This window comes from Phyllobates terribilis, unplaced genomic scaffold (assembly GCF_046119375.1).
Source record: "Phyllobates terribilis strain yellow unplaced genomic scaffold, ASM4611937v1 Scaffold_11__3_contigs__length_659146591, whole genome shotgun sequence".
Lineage (NCBI taxonomy): Eukaryota > Metazoa > Chordata > Amphibia > Anura > Dendrobatidae > Phyllobates > Phyllobates terribilis.
This window is the reverse complement of record NW_027362771.1, coordinates 264,033,547-264,058,334: the sequence shown is the minus strand read 5'-3', so window position 1 is coordinate 264,058,334 and position 24,788 is coordinate 264,033,547. Positions and strand designations below refer to the sequence as shown.

General features: G+C 42.6%; 1 protein-coding gene and 1 long non-coding RNA gene across 9 annotated transcripts in view; one reads left to right on the top strand and one right to left on the bottom strand.

Moving 5' to 3' along the window:
• The window catches only part of MAGI2 (membrane associated guanylate kinase, WW and PDZ domain containing 2), a 1,194,143-nt gene that overhangs the window by 249,658 nt on the left and 919,697 nt on the right, over nt 1–24,788 (top strand). For all 8 annotated transcript variants that reach the window (XR_012251242.1, XM_073652295.1, XM_073652296.1 and 5 more), the window contains exon 2: nt 10,049–10,165. Coding sequence is in view for 7 of the 8 variants with exons in the window: in XM_073652295.1 (XP_073508396.1) it covers nt 10,049–10,165 (117 nt within the window). In the remaining variant the exon portion in view is untranslated. The remainder of the gene's footprint in view (nt 1–10,048; nt 10,166–24,788) is intronic.
• On the bottom strand, nt 1,744–7,921 carry LOC141166052 (uncharacterized). Its single transcript, XR_012251243.1, has 3 exons — nt 7,861–7,921; nt 5,042–5,172; nt 1,744–1,851 (listed from the first exon to the last, which is right to left on the bottom strand). It is a non-coding gene; the product is annotated as an uncharacterized lncRNA (long non-coding RNA).

Genomic DNA, 24,788 nt, shown 5'->3' with positions numbered 1-24,788 from the left:
TAGGTGCCTTGGGGGGTCTAGTTTCCAAAATGGGGTCACTTGTGGGGGAGCTCCAATGTTTGGGCACACAGGGGCTCTCCAAACGCAACATGGCATCCGCTAGTTATTCAAGCAAATTTTACAATCAAAAAGTCAAATGGCGCTCCTTCCCTTCCGAGCCCTGCTGTGCGCCCAAACAGTGTTTTTTCCCCACATATGGGGTATCTGCGTGCCCAGGGGAAATTGCACAACAAATTTTGGGGTCCATTTTTTCCTGTTACCCCCGCGAAAATAAAAAAAATTGGGTCTAAAGTAACATTTTTGTGAAAAAAGTTAAATGTTCATTTTTTTCTTACACATTCCAAAAATTCCCGTGAAGCACCTGAAGGGTTAATAAAGTTCTTGAATGTGGTTCAAATGTGATGTGGTCCCTAAAAAAATGGTTTTGTAAATTTTGTTGGAAAAATGAGAAATCGCTGGTCAACTTTTAACCCTTATAGCTCCCTAACAAAAAAAAATTTTGGCTCCAAAATTGTGCTGATGTAAAGTAGACATGTAGGAAATGTTATTTATTAACTCTTTTGTGTGACATATCTCTCTAATTTAAGGGCATACAAATTCAAATTTTAAAAATTGCAAAATTTTCGTCAAATTTCCGTTTTTTTTCACAAATAAACGCAAGTGATATCGAAGAAATTTTACCACAATCATGAACTACAATATATCACAAAAAAACATTCTCAGAATCAGGGGGATCCGTTGAAGCGTTCCAGAGTAATTACCTCATAAATTGACAGTGGTCAGAATTGTAAAAATTGGCCTGGTCATTAACGTGCAAACCATCCTCGGGGGTAAAGGGGTTAAAGATGTGCTGCATCTGAAACAACGGATAATGGAAGCCTGTGCTAGCATTTCTTCTGCGATGTTGCTATCAGTGTGTCAAGAGTGGGAGAAGAGGGTTGCATTGACAATCCAACACAATGGGCAGCACTTTGAACACATTTTATAAGTGGTCATAAACTTGTAAAAAACTCATGAAAGAATAAAGTTATGTTAAAACCAAGCACACCATTGTTTTTCTTATGAAATTCTCAATAAGTTTAATGTGTCACATGACCCTCTTCCCATTGAAATACATAAAGTTGGATCCAAAATGGCTGACTTCAAAATGGCCGCCATGGTCACCACCCATCTGGAAAAGTTTTCCCCCTCCCAAATGCTAATGTGCCACAAACAGGAAGTTGATATCATCAACCATTCCCATTTAATTTAGGTGTATCCATATAAATGGCCCACCCTGTATGTAATGGTTGTTTAATAAAGTTTTCTACTTCTATTATATACACTGTTGAAGGGTCCTTTCTTCCCATCAGTTTGTTGAATTGATATTAGGCCCAATGTCCCTAAGATAACATTAAAGGTGTTGTATAGAATTAAAAAAACAATTCTATTTTTTTTTCTAAAAGCAGTGCAGTGCCTGCTTATGGTTGTGTCTGGCATTGTACTTCAGCCACATTGAAGTTAATGGCATTTAGTTTAACAACATACAAACAACCTGTTGACAAGTGAGCTGCTGTTTTTAGAAGAACACAGTCATTTTTTTCTGGACCTGGATAATTCTCACCAGGGTGGTAAGTGTTGTCATGGGAAAATGTACTGATAACTTCTTTTGACAAAGAAGGATTTCATACTTTATAGCCTTGAACAGTAATAACAGAAGCTTTCACATTAAAATACAGAAAGAGCTTTAATGTAGAATTTCCAATCATCTTGAAAGCGTCGCACATGCATGTTATTGAAGGTATTCTTCTTATGTCACAATCTAGTGTGATCAGCTTTTGGCATTCCAACATGTTTTCTTGCCTATTAGGGCTGTAAAGCAAAACCTAGTGAACAATTAGAAGCTTTCCATTAATAAAACCACAGCAATAAGTGAGAGTGAATGGATTTTTCAAATGTGAGACCAGAGCTAAATGCTCAGAATATCGGTTAAACGTCTAGCAGAGCACTGTACTATCATTCAGTGCCTATAGAACGTACAGCATTTTTTTACAACAGTCTTTAGAGCTATAATTTGGCAGTTTCCCTATTGTGACAAAGGTTAATTAGAGAATTGTCTCAATATACCTTTTCATGCCATCAATAGATGAGCTGTTTTTGCTCCCAATATTTTTCATTAAAAGATTCAAAACGTGTGTTACAGATTCCATAATGTCCACATGAAGAGTAAGTTGAGATCATTTGTTTTCTACCCTGCATGTAGAATTGTAAACTTACGATGTTGGATTATGGCTCTTGCAATTGAGAAAGAGTGGTTTGATTTGCCAGCTGTTAGAAACAGCTGTTAGGCTATGTGCCCACGATGCAGAAATGCTCTGGATTTTTCCTGAGCGTTTCTGCATCTCCCTGGCAGAAAAAACGCATGCGGATTGTACATGCGGATTGTACATGCGGATTGTACATGCGTTTTTCCTGCCAGGGACAAGCGGAAGTGAAGCGTTCTTCACATGCATTTCCGCATGCGGGTTGACAAGCGCTTTCCAAGCGATTTTAGTATCACTTGGAAACTGCTTGTCAACTTGGTCACACTATATAAATCCATGCAACCGGCATGGATTTATATAGTGTGACCCCAAAGAATGGTTAAAAATAAAAAAAGAAATCTATACTTACCTTCTGATTGCCCCCGGAGTCTTGCTTCGCTCCATCCTGGCTGCCGGCAGATAGCGGTACACTAAAGGACCTGCCGACGTCAGCATCGAGTAACCCGTCACATGACTATGACGTCAGCGCAGGTCCTTCAGTTCACCACAATCTGCCGGCATGGGAGGACGAGCACAGCGGGGGCCATCAGAAGGTAAATATAACATTTATTTTTTATTTTATTCTTTTTTTCACAGGTTCTATGGTACCCGGGTCCGGAGGAGAGTCTCCTCTTCTCCACACCCGGGTACCGTCCCCACATTGGAACGCATGGAATGCGCATCTACATATACAGTGATGCATAATCCATGAGTTCCAATGCAAGTCAATGGCGGCGAAAACGCAGCGCTTCCGCAAAATAATTGGTAGTGCTGTGTTTTTTTCCGCAATGATAATCCGCAGCGGAAATTTCCGCAGCATGTGCACAGCACTTGCGGATTATCATTGGGGAACATGGCAGGCCTTCTACCATGTATTTTTTAAGCGTTTCTGCAGCGTTTTTGCCGCTGCGGAAACGCTTAAAAAACGCATCGTGGGCACACAGCCTTAGAAACAGAGAAAGAGACAAAAGCAGTTTATTGCCACTCCTGACCTTTCTTTTGCCGGCTCCATTCTATACAGTGAGTGCTATGTAGTGAATAGAAGTATCTGCAATGGCAATAAGTCTATTGGATCAGGTGAACAAGTGATCACCAGGTGTCTGACTAGTATAGTATTACTGTTGGGTCTTAGCAGACTCAGATCAGCTCTGCCAGAACATGGGACAGTTTTCCCCTGTAACTTATGCTTACATGCATCCCATGTTAAAGTGAAAAAATGCACATTAAAGAAAGAAAACATATGCTTCCCAGTGATCTTTTAAAATGTCTTTGGGGACAAGTTATGTAAACACACGAAAAAATCAAACATTAGTGATTAATGGAAAAAGAAACAATAGAAACGAAAAAAAAGCCCCCACTATTTGTTTTTTTTTATATAATGCATTTTATTACATATTTATAAAAAAAATATATTAAGTATGCCCATGACCATAACTTCATCTGTAAAAGCAAAACACCCAAAATTGTTTTCCTATATTTAATTGCAAAATGTATACACAGTCATTTATATGTACCCTGAAACAGCACCAAAAAATACATTTTCTCCAGCATAAAACAGGACCTCATAAAGTTATGTTAGTGAAAAAATAAAAAAAGTTATGACTACCAAAATGTGGAGAGACAAAAATTAAAGAAATGTTGCTTAACACTTAGGCCCGTTCAGGAGCAAGAAAAAAATGGTTTAGAAGATATACAAACATTTTAACCCCTTAGTGACCACCAATACGTCTTTTTACTGACCTGCAATGTAAGAGACTAGCGTTCCCCGACAGGTGACAATCCTGCAGCTGTCAGTTGTACACTATAGCTGACTACTTGATGCATCAGCCATGATCAGTGTCAGCACGTGGCCGTTTAACCCCTTAGATGCTGCTATCAATAGTGACTATAGAGTCTAAATAGTTACCAGACTATGGGGGCTCCCTTTCTAACCCCATTGGCACCCTGAGATCTTGATTGTGTGGTTCTGATGGCTGCCATGGCAGCTCATGGTCAAATAACGGCCTTAGAGTCTGTCGGTCATATTGACCTGTTCAGAAGTTATCAAAATTTAGGTCGAAAAAATAAACTTTTCCATTCCTATCAAGTCACTTTACATTAATTCCTGGAAAGCACCTGAAGGGTTAATGAACTACCTGAAAGCAGTTTTGAATATGTTGAGGGGTGCGGATTTTAAAATGGTATGACTTTTGGGGGGTTTCCATTATATAGGTCCCCCAAAATCACTTCAAAACTGAACAGGTCCCTATAAAAATAACTTCTGTAAATTTCCTTGAGAAAATTAAAAATTACTGCTACATTTTTAAACCTTCTAAAATGTTAACAAAATAAAACAACATTTTACAAATGGTGCTGATGTAAAGCAGACATGAGAGAAATGTTATTTATTAATGTTTTTCTGTGATATGACTAGCTGGATTAAAAGGATAATCAATCATTAAGAGTTTGAAAATTGCACATTTTTTAACATTTTTGCCAAGTTTCTATTTTTATAAATAAACGCAAAACATATCCACCTAAATTTACCATTGTCATAAAGTATAATGTGTCATGAAAAAAGCAGTCTCAAAATCACTGGGATGTGTTGAAGCACTCCAGAGTTATTACCACATCAAGTGACACATGTCAGATTAAAAAAAAATGGTCCGGTCACTAAGGGGTTAAACTCTTAGCAAAAGACCTCTTAGAGAAAAGATAATTGACTAACAACTCAAAACTAGTTAAAGGGGGTTTACAGGATTAAAAAATTCCAAACTCACTCTGGCATCCTGTTGTTGGTCTACTTCATTTGCTGCTGCTCCACTGGTTCTTCCATGTGCACTGTTGGAGCGTTTATAGTCTTAATCTGTGCAATCAATTTCTGTCTATGAGGATGTTCTGTCCATAGCAGCTAGTTGAAGAAAGAAATTCCAAAATATTCTTAACTGATATTTTTTAACCCCTTCTAGCCGAAGCCTGTTTTCACCTTCCTGACTAAGTCAAATTTTTCAAATCTGACATATGTCACTTTGAGTATTTAGTGAGTTTTTTACCTCAGTGTTAGTAAGCCAAAACCAAGAGTGGAACAATCAGAGGAAAAGTATAATAGAAACACGTCACCACTTCTGTATTTATCACCCACTCCTGGTTTTGACTTACAAATACTGAGGTAAAAAACTGATCAAATACTCAACGTGTGCACATGACCTTAGGTGCACTTAACTCAGGATTTCTGTCTAAATATAAAAAAAAAAACATTTAGCTGAAAACCCCAACTGAACATTCGCTTTAATTAGGCAGATGGAGACATTCTGGCCTCTGATCCAGTGGTGTACCATCTTGTTAGGCATACATAAAAGCACAGGCAACCACATCTATGTGCACCTGTAAAAAGATGGACACCACCCAACAGAGACCAGATGAAGTCCAGAGTAACTCTGCCTCATTATAGTAAATGGTTCTGCCTGAATCAAGAATGTCACAGATTTAGATGGAAACCGTGATGTAAGTGCTCAGCGTAGAGCACATGATAGATCGGAAGAAATTGTGTAACAAATTACAGGGCCCATTATATCTATTACGCCATGTGAAAAATGCAAAGTTTGGTGCTAAACGTTTTAGTGGAAAAAGATAACATTTTTCATTTTTGTTATAAAATTCAGTGACTCTCTTCTGGGTTCAAGATTCTCAATACTCCCATAGATGAATTCCTTGCAGGGTGTAGTTTCTAAAATGGGGTTATTTGTGGGTGATGGGGGAGTTCTACTGTTTTGGCACCTCAAGGGCTCTTCAATATGAAAAGACGTCTGCATCTATTCCAGCTGAAATTGAGCACCAAATGTTAAATGGCACTCCTTTCCTTCCAAGCCCTGCCATGTGACCAAATAGTAGCTTCTAACCACTTATGGAGTGTTGGTGTACTTAGGAGAAATTGCCCAACAAATTGGGCAGTCCATTTGTTCCTGTTAACTATTTGAAAAAGAAAAATATAGGGCTAAAATAAAATTTTAGTGGTAGAAAAATATTTTTCATTTTCACAGTCCATTATTATAAAATCTGTAAAGAACCTGTGTGTTTAACATGTTCACCACACCCCTAGATTATTTTTTTTAAGTGAGTAGTTTTTAAAATGGGGTTTCTGCTGTTTTGGGGCCATAGAGGCTCTTCAGATATGAGATGTCATCCACATTCTTTTCCTGCCATAATTGCGTGCCTAAAGTCAAATAGTGCTCCTTCCTTTTTGAGCCCTGCTGTGTGCTCAAACAGAAGTTTCCAATCATTTATGGGAAATTGGCATGCTCAGGGGAAATTGCACAATATACGGTCGGGGTCCATTTTCTGTTACCCTTTTAAAAATAAGAAATTTGGGGCTAAAGCAACATTTTTGTGGTAAAAATTTAAATTTTCATTTTTCCTGTCCCAATGATAAAAATTTTTGTAAAGCAGCTGTGGGTTCCAAATGGTCACTATGCCCCTAGACAAATTCCTTGAGAGGTTTAGCCTCTAAAATAGTATCATTTTTATGGGATTTCTGCTGTTTAGGGCTCTTCAAATATGACATAACATCTATTCCAGCCAAAGTTGTGCTTCAAATGTCATATAGTGCTCCTTCCATTTTGATCTCTACCAAGTGCACACACACTTGCACAACAAATTAATGGTTTCCATTTTCTCTTTTTACGCTGGTGGAAATTAAAAATTCCTGAAAAGCACCTGAAAAATCAACAAACTTTCTAAATGCGGTTTTGAATATCTTGAGTGGTGCAGATTTTAAAATTTGGTCTTATTTGGGGGTTTTCTGATATATCAGCTCCTACAAGTCACTTAAAAGAAAATAGGATTTGTAAATTTTGTTGAAAAAATTTAAAATTGTGCTAAACTTTTAACATTTCTAACTTTTATCAATAAGTGCTTTACAAAAGTATGGCCTGGTTCACATCCATACTGTGCTCTTTGCTGAGCATTACATTGGGGTTCTGAAAAACAGGATTCAGATGGAACTCCCAACTGAACCCCAATTTAGCTATTCATTGTAATGAGGCATATGGAGTCACCTATTTGACTACTGTTTGGACTTCATGTCTTTTTTAAACTAGCACAAAAGTGCAAACCTAGCCCAATACATAGCTTCTGCATATAGAAAATAGTGACAGGATGTAACCTGTTATTTACACGTTCTTACCTGAGTGACATGAATCCATTAGAGCTTTCTAAAGTACATTTTTGTCCCATAGTTGTCAGCTCATGTATACTTTCAGTGGCACCCACCTATTTTTACTGTGCTTAAATGTAGTAGTAGGAAGTGGCTTTTATCGTGGATTTTGCTTATGTACTAATAGCATAACATCCAACTGTTCAAAAAGCAACTTCTCAGATTACTGTATTAGTAGCTATTGTAAAAAACACATTTCACAATTACAACACCATCCAGCTTGCCTTTCTCTTCTACTTTTATCTTTGAAGTCTTACAATTTGTATGCAATTTTATTAATTCTGAATTAATTTGTTAATGTGTGTTATTGTGATATCAAACATTTAAAATATGACCCTAGTTCAAGACATGTATGTGGTTGTGTGTATTATAGTTTTGAAGTCTTACCTTGGTACCAGCAGCAATCAGCAAAAATCTCAGGAGGAACTCACCAGAGAGTGCTCAGGCTGTGACAAAGCAGATGATAGGAAGGATTTACTATTTCTAATAAAATCAAGAGGTCCATCAATTGATGGGCCGCCACAGCTAGAGATGGGCTTTGTTCTCTGCTTTTATTAATCCCTAGACAACATTATATATATGTTTATCTTCCACCTGTAGATGCTCATGTGTTCTGTGTGGTCCTCTTTAATGGCGATGACTAGAGATAAGAGGGTCGCACAAAATTCAAATTTGCCTGTTCACGCAGATTTTCCCGTGGAATTTGATTTTCAGACAAGTTATTTTACTGAAATTTAGTGTCCTATATTATGATGTGGGGTCTTCCCAGACTCTAGAGAATAATAAGTATTAGATGGAAAAAATAAAATAAATACTTATACTCACTTAACTACTCATCTCTCCGATCCCTCTGCTCCTCACCATTATCCATCTGATCCTCTTCCCATCGTCTTATCACCAACCCAAGTGCTGAATCCTTGGGTCTCCTTGCTCTATGCCAGGACTTCCAGTTATGATGAAGCCCAAGAGGGTTCTGTGCAAGCACATGTAAGGTCATGATGATGTCATGTCATCACAGCAAGTACTGAGACCTTGTGTGTCCATGTGCAGACCTGTCCCTGGACTCATTACAGGCTGGGATTGCAATGCTCACGGTGGTGATAAGTAGATGTGAGGAGGACTGGACAAGTGGCGGTGAGGAGCCGTGGGGCCAGCGATGTGAGTGATGAGGTGACTATCAGTATTTTTTTTTTTCATTTTAACCTTATGGTGTCCCTTTACGGTTCCGAAAAATGGTTGAATCTACTCTGAAGTAAATTACAAAAAATCTGCATTTTGAAGAATTAAAATAGAATTCAAGGTGTTTTGCCATTAAAGAGATTGGGCTGGCACAGCGTCAGACCAATCTTCCTGAAGTGATTGGGCACTGAAATGATCATGTCTCCCTGTTATGAAAAATGTTAAACACAGTGCTTAAAGTGAATGTTTTGCAATAGAATCCAAATCCAGGTAGTTTAGTTGTGCATTTGGGCAGTTGCCATGGATGCTATTGATGTTACCACTGGTGGACACAGACAGAAAAAGGGCCCCTGTGCAAGAACAATATATGGGCCCTTTGCAGCCCAAGAGCTCCTAAAAATGCAAAATTGCACCTGCTTTGGTCCCCCTTACCTCTTGGGCCCTTGAGTGGTTGCACCAATGATATGTCCGCCCCTGGATGTTACAATGGTCTGACTGGGAGAGGAGCCTGCTAGTAGGGCTTAACCTGTATCCTCTTTGCATTACTCACTGATAATGAAGAGTTAATGATCAGCAGCCATTAGATGACTGTATGTGATCTGTGTACCGGTCTTTCCTCTGCGTATAGAGACCTGTCAATCAAGCAGAGCTGGGTGGGGAGAAGCTGTCAAGGAATCACCTTGGTAATTTCTGTTTAAACTATGTAAAACACAATTACATACAATTAAGGAGCCTGTCATTGATTCATGCCACAGATAGTTCAAGCAGCAAAAATCATTAATACATGTATAACATTTTGGTTTTAGAGCGTTATCAGGGATATCTCCTTTCATTATGATTAATTTTTCATTATTCATCACAGAGGAAATGCTTACCCCCCTCTTACCAAAAACAAGTAATCATGGAGGTCTCTATTGCAGCTGTTATAATATAGGTAGCATTTCACTGTGTACTTATTACAATCGGAATATTTGCTCGTTACTAAACACTACAACATATTCCTAATATTGAATTTGGTACTTTTGCTCCTAAGAAGGTATACAGAGCAGCAAACCATGTTTTTGACCCGCGGTCGAGTTCTAATAATCTGAAATTTAAAAAATTATGTCCATGATTTCCAGCACTTTTCATTTACAATTCTTGCTTTTAGTTTCTTTCACAACGGGTTACAACCCATGATGACCTGTATGTATAAAAGTAGCATCTCGTATTTCTAAATGTTTATGTCTCTGCTGTGTACATTATGTCTAATATAAAAAGCTTACATAGATTTAATTTCCATCTCAAGTCTAAATGGCAATATTCTGACTGTTTACAGGCAAAGCTGCTCATAGCTGTAGCTCTCATGTTTCTTTTTATATCATTGTTTTGATTACTTTATGTACTCAATTTACAGGAGGCATTGTTGACAAAGACCTTCGCCGCTACCTCAATTTACGGTTCCAGAAAGGTTCAGTAGATCATGAACTGCAGCAAATCATACGAGACAACCTCTACCTCCGAACAGTGCCATGTGAGTACTGCTATCTCATATGTTATTGCATCTATTTAAGTGTTCAGGTTTTCTACAATGTTTGGAAATTACACTAAGCGGATGCATCATTTAATATACCTTTATAAAAGTTAATGTTTACCTTACGTGCTCCTCTGTGATTATGTGATGAGAAAATAGGTATGAATCTGTCTACTGTTTTTGTTATTCTGCAAAGCATGTTAACAGTATATGAACAGAACAGAGGCCCTGATTCATCATTGGTGTTTTTTTAGGTCATGTTTCTTTTTTTGTCTTGGGATATTATTAGATGCCATTTTTGACACCAAATTCTTCAAAATGGCGCACGTGAATTATGAATTTAGTGTGCAAAGTAAAAAACGATCTTGTTTTCTGACTTGAATTGTCTTTGCAAGTTTTTGGAGCCAAAAGTCACATGTTTTGCAAAATTGCGCAAATATTGTGCCAAAATATCAATTTGTTCAAGAATACTCCAGTGTGGGAGACTAGAATAGAGTTACACCAAATTTTGAGACTTTTTAAAAAGTCGTAATTGATGAATCAGGTGAAAACATCTAGAATCTCTAAACTCCACCCACAAAGTAGAAAACAAAAAAACAGGAGAGTACAAATAAAATAGACAAAACACAAATAGAATAATGAATTGGGTGCAAAAATAGTAGACAGTAGACAAAAAACAGGAGCAAAGGCAATAATGAGTCAGGGCTAAAAAGCATACCATGTATATTAGTAATATTTGCTCTTGTGAAATTGTTTTGAGCATGAAATTATATTGAGTGCGATTCAACTTTTAAAATATAAGCAATGCAATTCAAAAATAAAAATAAGAAAAAAAGACAGTGAGACAGAGATGATATATATAAGATTTCGGAGGACTTCAAATTATTCAAATATGCAATTCTGTGGTGGAATGTAATCATTTTGACTGATTTGTTCTGTTTTGCTCCTGGATATATTGATTTTTGGTGTACAAATCTAGTGAATTTTGAATACAAGCAATCTCCTCTGCAGTCAGGTTCTGTAAAAGCTCTCTTAAGCTATGTGCACACAGTTTTTTTAGGAGTTTTTGGAGCAGAAGCTGAGAAGAAGCTCTCCAAATCCTAATCAAAATCTCAAAACATCTCAGGAGCATTGATTTTCCGCTCAGTTTCGGTTTTGAAAACACAACAAAAAGACTCCATGTGCACATAGACTTAGGCTTCTAGGCACACTGACTGTTCTCTCTACAGAATGAGTTGCAACCTGTCAAAGATGTCACAAAGCAGGCTAAGAAGAACCAGAAGAACCATCTCAGTAGTGGCAGTGTGGAAGGAAGGACTAACGAGACATTACAGCTGGAGTGGTGAGGCATAGGTAAAACAGGGCAGCCTCAGTGTAGGAGAGAATAATCTCTAATTTTTAGTGAAAGGGAAGTATAGAGTGTGTGATATCAAACACTAGGAGGGAGAGGTGTTTGGCTTTTATCTCTAAAAGGGAATGTCTACAGGCTACTAATTTGGATTTTTTTCTGAGAAGCTATCGTGAAAGGCAGAAACCAGAGTAACATAAAAAGGAAAGGCATCTTTTATTGTTGGGTACTCCGTAACTTGTTAAAAAGATAACAAACTTTCACATTCAACAGACTTGTGGCAAAAAAAGGTCTGCAACAATTTTGTCATATGTGATTGTTCCCTTAAGGTTAAAATCAGTTTAAACTCAAACATTTTACTTTTGTTCTTCTCTTCCTATTGTATTTCCCTGTGTGTTTTTTCTTCTTGCTTAATGGTAGTGGGAAAAATATAATGAAAAGTGACTACAAGTCGAAGAATTTCACATGATTTCTGGTCTGAGTGTTCACCCTTTTCGGGAAATAAAATGATCAACCTGATTATTGTTGTCATGGGCAAATATTTCAAGATTTTATTATTCACTAGCTTAATAAATCTCCTTATTTCTATAAAAGGGGAAAAGGCTGTCTTTGTATTCATTTGTAAGAGAGTCAGTCTGAATGTTTGCTCTGCTAATGACACATACATTTTTAAAGTACCTAACAGAGTATGGTATATTAGGGCAACTATGGGATTCTCTGCCCTACAAAAGTAAGTCAAGGACCCTGAGGATTTACACAGATAAAATAGAAATTTTTGCCAAGCAAACATCTCAATTCATCAAAGGGCATGCTCACATGTGGGGTAATTGCAGCATTTTTTTTCTGCACCAAAAACCAAAGTGTTGGCAGGAAAAACGCTGCTTACAATACTCTCGTTTTCACATGCGTCTTTTTTCCATCCATTTGAATGGGTGAAAACGCTATAAGAACGTTGTAAGAATTAACATGTTGTGTCTTTGCAAAAACTCGGCTTCAAATATGTGTGGAAATTAAAAGCAGCATGTGAATGAGATATCGGATAGCTCATTGATTTTGCTGATACAACGCTGCGTACTTTAGAAATCAAATATGCTGCATAAAAGACACAGCAAAAATGCTGTAATTATGCCACGTGTGAACATACCCTAACTTAAAGAGGTTGTCCAGTCCAAATTGATAAGTCTGCAGTCACTATGTGTGACTGCAGACTTATGAATCCCCCCAGAGCACACACAGTGCTCTGCGGGGATTTGTCGGTTTCTGAGCTGGGACCGGAAAGTATTTATGAGTTATACATACTCCCGGCCATGCCCCGTCTAGGGACGCGGTAATCTAGTAGGCAACTAGAGCGTGCTGCCTTGCTCCATACAAGTGTAAGGAACCGAGGCCATGCACAGTGGCTGGGAGTATGTATAACTTGTACATACCTTCCGGTCCTAGCTCAGAAACCGGTGAATCCCTGCAGAGCACAGTGCATGCGCTGGGGGGATTCATAAGTCTGCAGTCACACAGAGTGACTGCTGACTTATCGATTTAGACTGGACAACCCCTTTAAGAGAAAGTGCAAGGACACTCTTATTACCATATAACTTTCCAAAACCCTACCCAAGCAGGTGAACATGGGCTGTAGTGTAAATAGAAATGTACCACTACATTTCTTTTATAGGTCATCTTTGTGCCCTAAAATTATGGACTTTGTCATTTATATTCCACATTTCATCGGAATGTTTTCTGTTGACTTCAAGGTGGCAGATGACAACTTACATTTAACTAACTGTATCAGTTGCCGTCATGTTTTCACATATCAATATTGATTTGCGTCCCTGCTTTAAATTCTATGTACAGTACAGACCAAAAGTTTGGACACACCTTCTCATTTAACGATTTTTCTGCATTTTCATGACTATGAAAATTGTACATTCACACTGAAGGCATCAAAATTATGAATTAACACATGCGGAATTATATACCTAACAAAAAAGTGTGAAACAACTGAAAATATGTCTTATATTCTAGGTTCTTCAGAGTAGCCACCTTTTGCTTTGATGACTGCTTTGCACACTCTTGGCATTCTCTTGATGAGCTCCAAGAGGTAGTCACCGGAAATGGTTTTCACTTCACAGGTGTGCCCTGTCAGGTTTAATAACTGGGATTTCTTGCCTTATAAATGGGGTTGGGACCATCAGTTGTGTTGTGCAGAAGTCTGGTGGATACACAGCTGATAGTCATACTGAATAGACTGTTAGAATTTGTATTATGGCAAGAAAAAAGCAGCTAAGTAAAGAAAAACAAGTGTCCATCATTACTTTAAGAAATGAAGGTTAGTCAGTGCGAAAAATTGGGCAAACTTTGAATGTGTCCCCAAGTGCAGTTGTAGAACGAGCAAGAAAGCTTGTAAAAGAACTTCAACATGACGTTTCAAGGATGGAGCGAGACTGCCATCTACTGGCCAGAGACAGTCAAGCAGAACCAAAATATACAAGGGAAGTTGCAGGGAGGGCAGATTCAGATGCTGGACCCGATCAGGTGATTTCCAGGAAGGAGTTCAGAGAGATAAGAGGCCAGCGCGCCAAACCTGAGGGGTCTTTGGCACCAAGCAGCAGAGAGGAGCAGACGTGCTCCCTGCGTCCTGAGAAACCCCGCGTGACAGGCCAAATCCAGAGGCCTGAGAGGTGCTCCAGCCGGGCACCGGTAAAAGAGCTCCGGATCCCTCATAGTTGTGACCCGAGTGCTGTGCCTGCTGAGGATACTAGGAACCTGATCGCGGTGCTGAGTGAGTTCGCGGAACCCGACGTCGGCCGCCGACAGACGAGGCCTGGACCCCCCTATCCAAGGCTCGAGAGACTGCCTCCAACGGCCAAGCAGAGAGGAGCTGCATAGGTGAGCAGGGCCGTCACTTGCACTGCTCACCCACGGTACCGGGGACAATTGGGTTTAAGTACTCAGGTTGGGAGGGGAACGGTTGGGGCTAAAGTAGCACAACGTGATTTAATTGAATTCATCCGGAAAGAGACTCACGGCCTAGCGGGAATAACCGGTGACCCCCACTAGGGCCAAATTCACGGTTAAAGAACTTGTGTGGTGTCTCTCATGCTTGAGGGCATCACCTTACTTTAAGAGACTGCACCTTATTTTAAGAGACTGCGCCTTACTTTGAGAAATTTCGTATTTTTCGGATATTTCAAACCACTGTTCATTACCCTTGTTGCTAATCCCTTGTTTCAGTATACCTGTTGTATAAAACTGTTTACAAACATCTCTGACTGTTCTCGCCTTGTGTCTCTGTGCGTTGAATTCCGGCACCTGCATTACATTTGGCGTAGTCGGCAGGATGCAACATTCAGACGCAGAGATGGCGGATCAGTCTGTGGCTGGGTCCGGCCGGAGCCATATACCCCTGGGGGCTATGCTCAGCCATCTTCCCAAGTTTACAGGGGATGGCATGTTACTTTGGGACTGGGCAGAAAGACTGAGAAGTATGCTACGTATGTATCCCCTTGACCCTCTAGCCTAGGTGGAGCTGGCCCTCCTAACCCTTGATGGAGAGGCCCGACAGACTGTGATGTACTGCCCACCTGGGGACCGTGACACCGTGGATAAAGTGATAAAAATTCTAGAGGACATGCACGGTGACACTACAGATTTGGGACACTTGCGCTTACGGTTGTTTCAGCGGGTCCAAGGGGAAAATGAGACAGTAAATCAGTATGTTAATGCATTACAGGAAGTGACGGCCCATATCACTAAGAAAACTCGAGATGGGAACCGAGGACTGGGACCATTAGATGAGGTGTTGCGTGACCAACTGATTGCTGGCTTGAAAGACCCTACCCTGAGGCAGATCCTGAAGGAGCAGCTGCGATTGAGCCCTGATATGGGCTTCCTGGAGGTAGGGGCTGAAGCTAGAGTCCTGGAGAGAGGAGTTCCTGTTCTCAAAGCCACAGTTAGAAGTCATGAGGCAATTGCTCCTGGATTCACCAACCAAGAGCCTGATTGGGTACGGGAAATACGTCAGGAAACTCGAGACATTCGGGGTGAGCTGAATTCTATTAGGAAGACTCCTACTGCCCCCTTGCCGATGGACCGTACTGCTCAACGTGGACGGAGACCAGAACGAGAAAGACGTTCCTATCCGGCCCCAGCACGACATGTACCCGACCTATCGGCAGAACGAGGACCGGAGTGCTGGACCTGCGGAGGTAGGGGGCATATCTCCAAAGACTGTCCCAACCGAAAAAGGAGGAGGAGGGGACAGCCGTTAAACTAAAATGCCCCACGGTTGTGGAGCATACCGTGGGGTCTCGAGCTTCAGAGAGTAGAAGAGGGAGCTCTGAAGACATTGTCTCCGAGAGGCCCATTATCTGGGCTGAATTCAATGGGCAGCGGATCCGCTGTTTGATGGACACCGGGTCTCAAGTGACCACTATGCCTGAGACGTACAGTACATACCAAAAGTTTGGACACACCTTCTCATTTAAAGATTTTTCTGTATTTTCATGACTATGAAAATTGTACATTCACACTGAAGGCATCAAAACTATGAATTAACCAATGTGGAATTATATACTTAACAAAAAAGTGTGAAACAATTGAAAATATGTCTTATATTCTAGGTTCTTCAAAGTAGCCACCTTTTGCTTTGATGACTGCTTTGCACACTCTTGGCATTCTCTTGATGAGCTTCAAGAGGTAGTCACCGGAAATGGTCTTCCAACAATCTTGAAGGAGTTCCCAGAGATGCTTAGCACTTGTTGGCCCTTTTGCCTTCACTCTGCGGTCCAGCTCACCCCAAACCATCTCGATTGGGTTCAGGTCTGGTGACTGTGGAGGCCAGGTCATCTGGCGTAGCACCCCATCACTCTCCTTCTTGGTCAAATAGCCCTTACACAGCCTGGAGGTGTGTATGGGGTCATTGTCCTGTTAAAAAATAAATGATGGTCCAACTAAACGCAAACCGGATGGAATAGCATGCCGCTGCAAGATGCTGTGGTAGCCATGCTGGATCAGTATAACTTCAATTATGAATAAATCCCCAACAATGTCACCAGCAAAGCACCCCCACACCATCACACCTCCTCCTCCATGCTTCATAGTGGGAACCAGGCATGTAGAGTCCATCTGTTCACCTTTTCTGCGTCGCACAAAGACACGGTGGTTGGAACCAAAGATCTCAAATTTGGACTTATCAGACCAAAGCACAGATTTCCACTGGTCTAATGTCCATTCCTTGTGTTCTTTAGCCCAAACAAGTCTCTTCTGCTTGTTGCCTGTCATTAGCAGTGGTTTCCTATCAGCTATTTTACCATGAAGGCCTGCTGCACAAAGTCTCCTCTTAACAGTTGTTGAAGAGATGTGTCTGCTGCTAGAACTCTGTGTGGCATTGACCTGGTCTCTAATCTGAGCTGCTGTTAACCTGCGATTTCTGAGGCTGGTGACTTGGATAAACTTATCCTCAGAAGCAGAGGTGACTCTTGGTCTTCCTTTCCTGGGGCAGTGAACCAGTTTCTTTGTAGCGCTTGATGGTTTTTGCAACTGCACTTGGGGACACTTTCAAAGTTTGCCCAATTTTTCAGACTGACTGACCTTCTTTTCTGAAAGTAATGATGGCCTCTTGTTTTTCTTTACTTAGCTGCTTTTTTCTTGCCATAATACAAATTCTAACAGTCTATTCAGTAGGACTATCAGCTGTGTATCCACCTAACTTCTGCACAACACAACTGATGGTCCCAACCCCATTTATAAGGCAAGAAATCCCACTTATTAAACCTGACAGGGCACACCTGTAAAGTGAAAACCATTTCCGGTGACTACCTCTTGAAGCTCATCAAGAGAATGCCAAGAGTGTGCAAAGCAGTCATCAAAGCAAAAGGTGGCTACTTTGAAGAACCTAGAATATAAGACATATTTTCAATTGTTTCACACTTTTTGTTAAGTATATAATTCCACATGTGTTAATTCATAGTTTTGATGCCTTCAGTGTCATGAAAATACAGAAAAATCTTTAAATGAGAAGGTGTGTCCAAACTTTTGGTCTGTACTGTACTTCCAAAGTCACTTTCCTGAAGTCGCTCGTTCCTGCCGGGAACCCACTGTCAAACTGGTGGCGGCTAATCAACTACCTATCCCAGTAGCGGGAGTAGTACGGATGTCCGTGCGGGCATGTGGAAAGGACCTCGGTCGAAAAGGGATCGTATTGACCACCGGGCCCGGAGGCGATGGGCCCATTGTAACCCTGGGCATGAATGTGCTGAAAGAAGTCGGACAGTTCCTGGCTGAGGGCTGTAGCAAAAACAACTGGACCCGCGCCACTCGAGACCCAGCTAACAAGAGAGTGTTCCAGCACCTCTTGCGGGTCATTCAGATTCAAAAGTTGCCCACTACCTCCCAGTACCTTGGTAAGGTATCGATACCGCCCGAAGCCACAATGACACTGCCGGTGGAACAGACTGTACTCACTTTGCCGGTGCTGGCACATGTGTCCTTAGAGGGCGTGGACATTCAAGTTGAACCAATGGAGGGAGAAGAAGCATCCTCTGGACTCCTGATTGCTCGAACTCTGGCCACCGTGCGGCACGGTCGAGTACCCGTGCGCTGCATCAATTTAAGTGGCACCAGTTTACAGTTGTTGCCCTGACAAGAGGTGGCGCGAGTGTGCGTAATGCCGGAGGCCCTTACTAGAGCTGACGCTATAGGGCTGGCACCTGTGGAAGGAAAACCATGGACCCTAGAGGTGTCCCTCAATAGCCAGGAACATGGAAGAGAACCGTTGGCTGGACGCCACCTCCTGGAAGAAATGGAAGCTAACCTGACTGAGTTTTCTGCTGGACAAGTAAGGCAGATCGAACAACTTCTACAGCGATATCAGGGAGTGTTTGCACAGCATGAAGATGATTTCGGGTGCACTCGGGACATTCAGCACGAAATACCCACCGGAAATACTGCTCCCATCCGAGAGAGATATCGGCAGATCCTGCCTCAAATGTACCAGGAGGTGAATGAGCTGTTGGCCCACATGTTGCGGAACGGTGTGATCCGTGAAAGCCAGAGCCCCTAGGCGGCTCCGATCGTGCTGGTCCGAAAGAAGGACGGTGCCCTGAGATTCTGCGTAGACTATCGAAAGCTGAATGCCTGTACAGTACGGGACTCCTATCCACTCCCCCGAATCGAAGAGTCTCTATCTGCACTAGGCAGCGCCAAATTCTTCTCCTCCCTCGACCTGGCCAGTGGCTATTGGCAGGTCCCAGTAGCTGAGAAGGATCGTCCGAAGACAGCTTTTGTTCTCCCTATGGGCCTGTTTGAGTTCAATCGAATGCCGTTCGGACTAACAAATGCGCCAGGAACCTTCCAACGGCTGATGGAGAGATGCTTGGGGGACCTCAACTTTGAAGCCTCTTTAATATATCTGGACGATATAATTATCTATTCCGCAACGTCTGAGGATCATCTCCGCCGATTGGAACAAGTGTTAGAACGTCTACAAAGGCACGGCCTGAAAATTAAGCCTCGTAAGTGTCGTCTCTTCAAACGAGAAATTTAATATCTGGGGCACACTGTGTCCAGTCCAGGGGTGCAACCCACTGCGGAGAAAGCAGCTGCCGTGCAGAAGTGGCCCACGCCCGCCAATATAAGGGAACTAAGGGCATTCCTGGGGCTTGCTGGATACTACCGCAGATTCATTAAAGACTTCGCTAAGATTGCGATCCCGCTCAATGAATTGCTGAGAGGAACAGCCGGGGGAGCCAAGCGGCAGCCCATTCAGTGGGGCCCATGACAAGAAGAGGCATTCCGAGCATTGAAAATGGCGCTAACAGATGCCCCGATTCTGGCCTACGCTGATTTTTCGCAGCCTTTCATGTTGTACACTGATGGAAGCTTGCATGGGCTGGGAGCAGTGCTGGCTCAAGTACAAGGAGGGAAAGAGCGAGTGATCGCGTATGCCAGCAGGTCACTCCGAGATACGGAGAAGAATCCTGACAACTACAGTTCGTTTAAGCTGGAGCTACTGGCACTGGTGTGGGCCATGACTGAGAAATTTGCTGAGTACCTGTCAGGGTCAGAAGTGCAAGTACGGACAGATAACAACCCTTTGGCCCACTTGGAGAACGCCAAACTGGGCGCGTTAGAACAGCGGTGGGTCACAAGGATGTCCAAATTCCAGTATAAAATCGCCTATCGGTCCAAGGCCCAGAACACACATGCAGATGCCCTGTCCCGGGTCACTCAGGTGGGGCCGAAGGACAGAGATGAGGAGCTCGAAGACGACGAGATCCCGGATTTCAGCCAGTTCGCCGCTGCTGTGGTCGACGCCCAAGAGACCAGAGAGGAGCGAGGCCCGCTCAGATTCTGGGCCGTTCAAGAGACGAATGGATACATCTGCAGCAATCCGACCCGGAGCTAGCAAAGTTGAGAGAATGGATCGCCCTTAATCAGAGACCCGACCAGGAAACCAGAGCCGCTTCACTTCCAACTACCCTACAAATCCTAGGCCAGTGGGAGAGGCTCCTCCTGAAGGACGGCTTGCTATGCCGAAGAATCCAGCTGCCTCGAGAGTTTGATGTTACCTGGCAAGTGGTAGTTCCAGAAGCGCTAGTAACACAGCTAGCCCAAGAAGCTCATAGAAGAGGTGCTCACTTCGGAGTAGAAAAGACCTTCCGGTGGTTGCAACGGCTGGTGTATTGGCCTCAACTACGACAAGAAGTCGAGGGGGTCTGCCGAACATGTCGCCAGTGTGAGTTGAACAAGCCTCCGGAGCAAAGAGCTCCCATTCAGACCATCCGAACTTCTGCCCCCTTGGAAGTCTTGATGATTGACTACTTGATGGTAGGAACTTCATACAACGGTTATGGACACTGTTTAGTCATGACTGATCACTTCACCAAGTTTGCAGTAGTGACTCCCACTAAAGATCAGACGGCAGAAGCCGCAGCCAAGGCCATCTGTCAAGATTTCATCCGGATTTATGGGTGCCTGAAGCGAATACATTCTGACCAGGGGGCCTACTTCCAAGGACGAGTGATGGATGAGCTATACCGCATCTATGGGATCGACCGTTCCCGGACAACGCCCTACCACCCGCAAGGGAACGGTGCATGCGAGCGCTTTAACCGAACCCTGTTGCAAATGTTGCGAACACTGGAAGCGGACAAAAGATGAAGTGGCCCGAATTCGTGTCCGAGCTGGTGTGGGTGTATAATAATCGAGTTCATGCAACCACCGGCTACACCCCCTATATGTTGCTGTTTGGATGAAGTGGCCGAGAAATCACCGAACTGGAGCTAGACTCAGAAGACCCCGGTCCGGGCAGTAGCCCAAGTCCCTGGATTCGAGAACACCAGCGTCGACTCCATACCGTGAGAAGACTGGTTGCTCAGAAGTTTCAGGAAGTAGAGCATGCAGTTCGGCCCCCGACCACAGGTGGATCGCTTCAGCCAGGAGACCGAGTGCTGGTGAGCGCTAAACGATTTGGGAGTAAGCTGGACCATCATTGGGAGGCAATACCATATCGGGTGGTGAAGAAGGTTCACCCAGACAACCCCGTCTACGAGGTTAGGCCCGAAGGGGATAACGCCGCGACATCCAGGGTGTTGCACCGTAATATGTTGCGACCTTGCTCCTCTGAAGCAGAAGTCTGTAACGGGGCAGGGCCCTCAGACGTGTTGGCTGAAGTGCCACATACAGGAACATTGGGGGATGAAGAAGGGTGGGCCAAAATGCAGTTGGGCCCATCAGAACCATTGGTGCCACTCCCGAGTGGAAGTCAGAATGAGTCAGGAAATGATTTGTAATCCCCAGTAGTTGATTCCTCGGATCTCCCGGAGTCTCCTCCGCAAGAAGAGCCCCGCAGAACTGAGCGGGCTAATGCCGGAATTCCTCCTAACCGGTATGCTCAGGAAGAGTTTATCTGGTCTCGAATCCAACAGAAAACGCAGGAGTGTGCCCAGCTCCTGTCTGAGCTTGCACTGCCTGGAAGGAGACATCAATTCTGCGAGGAGTCCACTCGCCCGAGGACTGGCGAGAAAAAAGGAGGGAGGAATGTAGAACGAGCAAGAAAGCTTGTAAAAGAACTTCAACATGACGTTTCAAGGATGGAGCGAGACTGCCATCTACTGGCCAGAGACAGTCAAGCGGAACCAAAATATACAAGGGAAGTTGCAGGGAGGGCAGATTCAGACGCTGGACCCGATCAGGTGACTTCCAGGAAGGAGTTCAGAGAGATAAGAGGCCAGCGTGCCAAACCTGAGGGGTCTTTGGCGCCAAGCAGCAGAGAGGAGCAGACGTGCTCCCTGCGTCCTGAGAAACCCCGCGTGACAGGCCAAATCCAGAGGCCTGAGAGGTGCTCCTGCCGGTCACCGGTAAAAGAGCTCCGGATCCCTCACAGTTGTGACCCGAGTGCTGTGCCTGCTGAGGATACTAGGAACCTGATCGCGGTGCTGAGTGAGTTCGCGGAACCCGACGTCGGCCGCCGACAGACGAGGCCTGGACCCCCCTATCCAAGGCTCGAGAGACTGCCTCCAACGGCCAAGCAGAGAGGAGCTGCATACGTGAGCAGGGCCGTCACTTCCACTGCTCACCCACAGTACCGGGGACAATTGGGTTTAAGTACTCAGATTGGGCGGGGAACGTTTGGGGCTAAAGTAGCACAACGTGATTTAATTGAATTCATCCGGAAAGAGACTCACGGCCTAGCGGGAATAACCGGTGACCCCCGCTAGGGTCAAATTCACGGTTAAAGAACTTGTGTGGTGTCTCTCATGCTTGAGGGCATCACCTTACTTTAAGAGACTGCGCCTTATTTTAAGAGACTGCACCTTACTTTGAGAAATTTTGTATTTTTCTGATATTTCAAACCACTGTTCATTACCCTTGTTGCTAATCCCTTGTTTCAGTATACCTGTTGTATAAAACTGTTTACAAACATCTCTGACTGTTCTCGCCTTGTGTCTCTGTGCGTTGCATTCCGGCACCTGCATTACACAGTTGCAAAAACCATCAAGCGCTACAAAGAAACTGGCTCACATGAGGACCGCCCCAGGAAAGGAAGACCAAGAGTCACCTCTGCTTCTGAGGATAAGTTTATCCGAGTCACCAGCCTCAGAAATCGCAGGTTAACAGCAGCTCAGATTAGAGACCAGGTCAATGCCACACAGAATTCTAGCAGCAGACACATCTCTTCAACAACTGTTAAGAGGAGACTTTGTGCAGCAGGCCTTCATGGTAAAATAGCTGCTAGGAAACCACTGCTAAGGACAGGCAACAAGCAGAAGAGACTTGTTTGGGCTAAAGAACACAAGGAATGGACAATAGACCAGTGGAAATCTGTGCTTTGGTCTGATGAGTCCAAATTTGAGATCTTTGGTTCCAACCACCGTGTCTTTGTGCAACGCAGAAAAGGTGAACGGATGGACTCTACATGACTGGTTCCCACCGTGAAGCATGGAGGAGGAGGTGTGATGGTGTGCTTTGCTGGTGACACTGTTGGGGATTTATTCAAAAGGCATACTGAACCAGCATGACTACCACACCATCTTGCAGCGGCATACTATTCCATCCGGTTTGCGTTTAGTTGGATCATCATTTATTTTTCAACAGGACAATGACCCCAAACACACCTTCAGGCTATGTAAGGGCTATTTGACCAAGCAGGAGAGTGGTGGGGTGCTACGCCAGATGACCTGGCCTCCACAGTCACTAGACCTGAACCCAATTGAAATGGTTTGGGGTGAGCTGGACCGCAGAGTGAAGGCAAAAGGGCCAACAAGTGCTAAGTATCTCTGGGAACTCTTTCAAGATTGTTGGAAGACCATTTCCGGTGACTACCTCTTGAACCTCATCAAGAGAATGCCAAGAGTGTGCAAAGCAGTCATCAAAGCAAAAGGTGGCTACTTTGAAGAACCTAGAATATAAGACATATTTTCAGTTGTTTCACACTTTTTTTGTTAAGTATATAATTCCACATGTGTTAATTCAGAATTTTGATGCCTTCAGTGTGAATGTACAATTTTCATAGTCATGAAAATACAGAAAAATCTTTAAATGAGAAGGTGTGTCCAAACTTTTGGTCTGTACTGTATGTCTGTGACTGCAAGCAACTTTGTTTAAATGTCATTGTATTACTCCAAGATGAATGCTGCATCCAACTGTTTGGTGGCTGCTGCTGACTCCATACATTATATATGTCTATACACTGAGATCGGAGAGAATCATTACACAGCGGCTAATTCTTCTAGTCTGCTTGTTTTGCTGCTTCTTTTTGTCCAATAACAGTATTTTTCGCATTATTCAAATTCCGTTTTCATTTTTTGTAGGTTTTCCTCTACATGGTTTCAATAAAAAACACTTGACTTTTACTGGCACTTAATATTTCAATGTGGGCTCAGAAATAAAGAAAACATTATACTCAATAAAGAAACAAAAACATGAGAAAGGGGTTTTCAGGTTTGATATAAATTAAAATCAAAAGCAATCTGCCACCTGGATTAAGATGTTTTATCTAAGGGCAGAATAAAGAAGTAACAGAAATCTTGATTCCAGTGCTTTAGTAGGTCACTTACTGGGTGTCTTTCAATAGTTGTCATAAAATCTCTGTTGACGGCTCATCTTCATCGTTATTTTTGCTTTATGTATAAGACAGCCTGATATAATTTCTGATTGAAGCTATGGTATTGTATCAATGACTGTGGCTGCATATATGTTCAATGCTTCATTTTTCTAACCTTGTTTTACATTTTCATACATAGGTAATTTATCTACTATATTCATTTATTTATAGGAAGTATTGCACATTAATCCACCCTGGTCATTGATCAATTGCACTTTATCACCTTTCGTTACCTAATTTGACTAGTGACTAGGTTTTTCCATATTTTTAAGTGATAGTAAAAATATTGTATTCAGTATCAGGTTATATAATATTATAAGGCAATTATGGTTTAAAACCAGCGGGGGTATGAAAGTGGTACTGCGCCCCCTGAAATCACAACAATCCAATGGTAAGGTAAAATGTAGGTTTATTGTCAATGCGTTTCAGAGTCACCCCGACTCCTTTTTCGGGATAACCATACATACATAAGTTTTTATGTATGGTTGTCCTGAAGAAGGAGTCGGGGTGACTCTGGAACGCGTTGACAATAAACTTACATTTTGCCTTACCATTGGATTGTCGTGAATTCCGGAGAGCGCACTATTAGTTCCATACCCCCACTGTTTTTAGTCTGTTAATTTTATGGTAGCTTCAGTATCTGGATTACAAACTTTTTAGGTGTTGTCATTGTCTCA